This window comes from Carcharhinus amblyrhynchos, chromosome 15 (genome assembly GCF_965287045.1).
Source record: "Carcharhinus amblyrhynchos chromosome 15, sCarAmb.v2.hapA, whole genome shotgun sequence".
Lineage (NCBI taxonomy): Eukaryota > Metazoa > Chordata > Chondrichthyes > Carcharhiniformes > Carcharhinidae > Carcharhinus > Carcharhinus amblyrhynchos.
This window is the reverse complement of record NC_137338.1, coordinates 77,215,853-77,220,073: the sequence shown is the minus strand read 5'-3', so window position 1 is coordinate 77,220,073 and position 4,221 is coordinate 77,215,853. Positions and strand designations below refer to the sequence as shown.

The 4,221-nt window shown below is 51.9% G+C and overlaps 1 protein-coding gene across 1 annotated transcript; it reads left to right on the top strand.

Annotated features, from left to right (window-relative positions):
• Positions 1 to 1,547: 1,547 nt before the first annotated feature.
• On the top strand, positions 1,548 to 3,844 carry tmem187 (transmembrane protein 187). The gene has a single exon (XM_080204276.1). The coding sequence runs from the start codon at positions 2,730 to 2,732 to the stop codon at positions 3,564 to 3,566; it is 837 nt and encodes a 278-aa protein (XP_080060402.1). The 5' UTR covers positions 1,548 to 2,729; the 3' UTR covers positions 3,567 to 3,844.
• The last annotated feature ends 377 nt before the right edge of the window (positions 3,845 to 4,221 follow it).

Below are 4,221 nucleotides of genomic sequence, written 5' to 3'. Positions count from 1 at the left end.
GTTGAGCCAAAGAGAAACAGAAATAGGGTTGAGATGCCAGCAACCCCCACAATTCCCCCCATGCCAATGCTATAGTTAAGAAAGCTCACCAGTGCCTCTGCATTCTCAGAAGACTAAGGAAATTTGGTATGTCAGCTATGACTCACCGATTTTTACAGATACACCATAGAAAGCATTCTTTCTGGTTGTGTGACAGCTTGGTGTGGCTCCTGCTCTGCCCAGGACCGCAAGGAACTGCAAAAGGACGTGAACACAGCCCAATCTATCACACAAACCAGTCTCCCATCCACTGACTCTGTCTACACTTCCCACAATCTTGGAAAAGCAGCCAGCATAATTAAGTGCCCCATGCACCCCGGACATTCTCTCTTCCACCTTTTTCCCTCGGGAAAAAGATACAGAAATCTAAAATCACGTACCAACCAACTCAAAAACAGTTTCTCCCCTGCTGCTATCAGACTTTTGAATGGACCTAACGTGCACTAAGTTGATTTTTCTTTTTACCCGACATTCTGCACTCTCTCCTTTCCTTCTCTGTGAACGGTATGCTTTGTCTGCTTAGCAAGAAGCAATACTTTTCACTGTATAATAATGTGACAATACATCAAATCAAATGCACTCTCTTTTACATACACTCTCACTGGAAGTTGGCACAGTGGCATAGTGTTGCTGCCTCATGGCACCAGGGACCTGAGTTCTATTCCAACCTTGGGTCACTGTCTGTGTGGAGTTTGCACATTCTCTTTGTGTATGTGTGGGTTTCCTCTGAGCACTCCGGTTTCTTCCCACAGCCTGAAAGATGTGCAGGTTAAGTGAATTCTAACCATTCTAAATTACCCCTAGTGTCAGGGGGATTAGCAGGGTAAATATGTAGGGTTATGGGAATAGGGCCTGGGTGGGATTGTGATTGGTGCAGACTTGATGGGCCAAATGACCTCCTTCTGCACTGTAGGGATTCTATGATTCTCTCACACACAAAGTGGAAACATCTCTATGTTGTCCCTGTTGAAACCCCTTCACTATTTTAAAAACCTCCATCCTCCCCCACCCTTCTAAAATTAAGTAGTCACAAGTAGGCTTACATTAACACTGCAATGAAGCTACTGTGAAAATCCCCTAATTGCCACACTTGTTTGCATATATTGAGGGAGAATTTAGCATGGCCAATGTACCTAACCAGCACATTGTTTGGAGCGTGGGAGGAAACCCATGCAGACACGGTGACGTGAAACTCTGCACAGACAGTGACCTGAGCTGGGAAGTGAACCTGGTTCCTGATGCTGCGAGGCAGCACTGCTAATTCACTATGCCATCCTATCTTCAGCAGAGATAAGAGACTAGGCCTGTGTGTTTATTCAGTGATGGGTTGTGGGTGTTGCTGGCTGGGGGATTTGCACCATCCCAGTTGCCCCTTGAGAAAGTAGCCTTCCTGGTTAAGGCTGAGTAGGTGGAGAACTGTGCTGTGTATTTAAGGCATGGAGATGCTAGTGTTGGACCGGGGTGAGCTCAGTAAGAAGTTTCACAAACACCAGGTTAAAGTCTAACAGGTTTATTTGGTAGCATGAGCTTTCGGAGCACTGCTCCTTCATCAGGTAAGTGGAAGTAGGTTCACAAACAGGGCATATATAGACAGAAACTCATATGGGGCATATACGGACACTTTGAAGACTTTATTACCTGTAAAGACTCGCATTCCAGCATATCTTGCAATTCTGGTCACCCTATGTTAGAAAGGATATTATTAAACTAGAAAGAGTGCAGAAAAGATGTACTATGATGCAACTGGGACTTGATGGTTTGAGTTATAAGGAGAGGTTAGATAGACTGGGACTTTTTTCTCTGGAACATAGAAGGTTTAGGGGGTGATCGTATAGAGGTCTATAAAATGAGGGACACAGATCATCTAGATAGTCAAAATCTTTTCTCAAAAGCAGGGGAATCTAAAACTAGAGGGCGTAGGTTTAAGATGAGAGAGGAGATACAAAAGGGATCAGAGGGGCACTTTTTGCATACGAGGGTGGTGAGTGTCTGGAGCAAGCTGCTGGAGGCAGTAGTAGAGGCAGGTTCAATTTTGTCTTTTAAAAAGCATTTAGGCAGTTATAGGACCATAAGACATAGGAGCAGAATTAGGCCACTCGGCCCATTGAGTCTCTCAGCCATTCATTCATGGCTGATATTTTTCTCATCCCCATAAACCCGATCCCCTTATTAATCAAGAACCTGTCTTAAAGACATGGCCTCCACAGCCTTATCATAGAAATCATACAGTGCAGAAAGAGGCCCTTCGGCCCATCGAGTCTTCACTGACCATGATCCCACTGAGGCCTACCCCTATATCCCTACATATTTTACCCGCCTTCTGCGGCAAAGAGTTCCGCACATCCACCACTTTCTGACTGAAGAAATTCCTGCTCGTGGGTATAAGATGAATATGGGCTAAATGCAGGCAATTAGCTTTGGGGTTAGAAAAGGGGGCAGCATGGACAAGTTGGGCCGAAGGGCCTGTTTTTATGCTGTGAGCCCCTATATATGCCCTGTTTGTGAAGCCAACTCTCCAGTCAGCTGGTGAAGGAGCAGCACTGAAAGCTGGGCGATGCCAAACAAACCTGTTGGACTTTAACCTGGCGGTGAGGCTGAGTATTTAAGGGCGGGTGGACATTAATTACAGCTTTAAGAGCAGCCGGAACCAGCAGCAGCAGTTCGGGGAGGGAGGTGAGGCAGAGACGGGGATGGGGCTGGTGTCAGCTGCCGCTAAGCTGGGGCCCCGGGCCCAGGCTTTCCTGTACGTCCTGCTGCTGCTGGGGGTCTGCGTGGCGGCGCTGGGCACGGGCCTGTTCGATGGGGTGTGCACCGAGCTGGGGTACGGACACTACGCCGAGAGGCAGCTGGCCTGGCTGCCCCGCTGGCTGGCCATGCCCTGCAACTCGCTGGTCAACCTGGGCTACATGGCGGTGGGGGCCTACTGGCTGCGGCGGCGGCCCAGCCAGTCCGCGGCCTGGGCCTACCACTGCGCCGTCTTCGCCTGGATGGCGCTGGCCTACGGGCCGGTGCAGTGGGTCCGGCTGACGGCGCAGAGCCAGCGGAGCGCCGCCCTGGACCAGTGGCTGACGCTGCCCTTCTTCGCCTGGGTGCCGGTGTGGGCGGCGCAGCTGCTGCGGCCGCCGCGGGCCCCCAGCCGCTGGGCCCTGGCCCTGGCCTCCCAGGCCGCCTCGGTGTCCAGCTACGGCCTGGCGCTGGCCCACTGCCGCGGCTTCGAGCTGGCGCTGGCCGCCCACATCCTGCTGGCCGCGCTGGTCGGCTTGGCGGCCCAGGCCCGCCTGGGGGACGCCGCCTCCGGCCTGCTGCTGGCCCAGGCCCTGGCTTCGTGCACCGGCTTCGTGGGCCTGAAGCTGCTGGACAAGCCGCTGGCTGCCCGGGGCCTCCTGCCCCAGCCCCTGTCCGGACACTTCCTGTCCAAGCTTTGTGACATCATGCAGATCCACCTCAGCTTCCGCTTCTTGGAGCACCTGGGTCACCGGCAGGGGGCGAACCTGAGCCACCGGCAGTGGAAGCGCCTGGGCCACTGATGGCAGACAACAAGGGGACGGGGTCTGGGACCCCCCATTGAGGAAATCACCACCACCTCAGCCTCCTGGACCCTGCGATGGACTCTTTTGGACTCAATGCTACAAATTTTCCATTCGCCAATGGCAACTGACCAAGAAGGAGGCCACTCTGCCTCTCCAACCTGCTGCTGTCCCATTTGATAATATCATGTCTGATTGTAACATCGACCCCATGTTGCCCCTGTAACCTTTTGTCTTCCCCACCCCAAACAACCTTTCACACACCCTCCTGTAACTTCGCCCCCCCCCGCCCTGTATAATCCACTGTCTCACCACTGGCTAACAGCAAGCTACTGCAGACGCTGGAATCTGAAACCAGAAGAGAAAACACTGGAAAATCTCAGCCGGTCTGGCAGCATCTGTGAGGAGAGAAAAGAGCTGACCTTTTAAGTCAATCTACCCACCTCTGCCTTAAAAAGATTCAAAGAATCTGCTTCACTCGTCTTTTCACAGAATCATAGAATCCTGACAGTGTAAAAGAAGGCCATTTGGCCCATCGAGTCTGCACCAACTACAATCCCACCCAGGCCCTATCCCCATAGCCCCATGAATTTACCCTAGCAAGTCTCCCCTGACACGAAGGGGCAATTTAAAAGCATGCAGATTAGGTGCATTG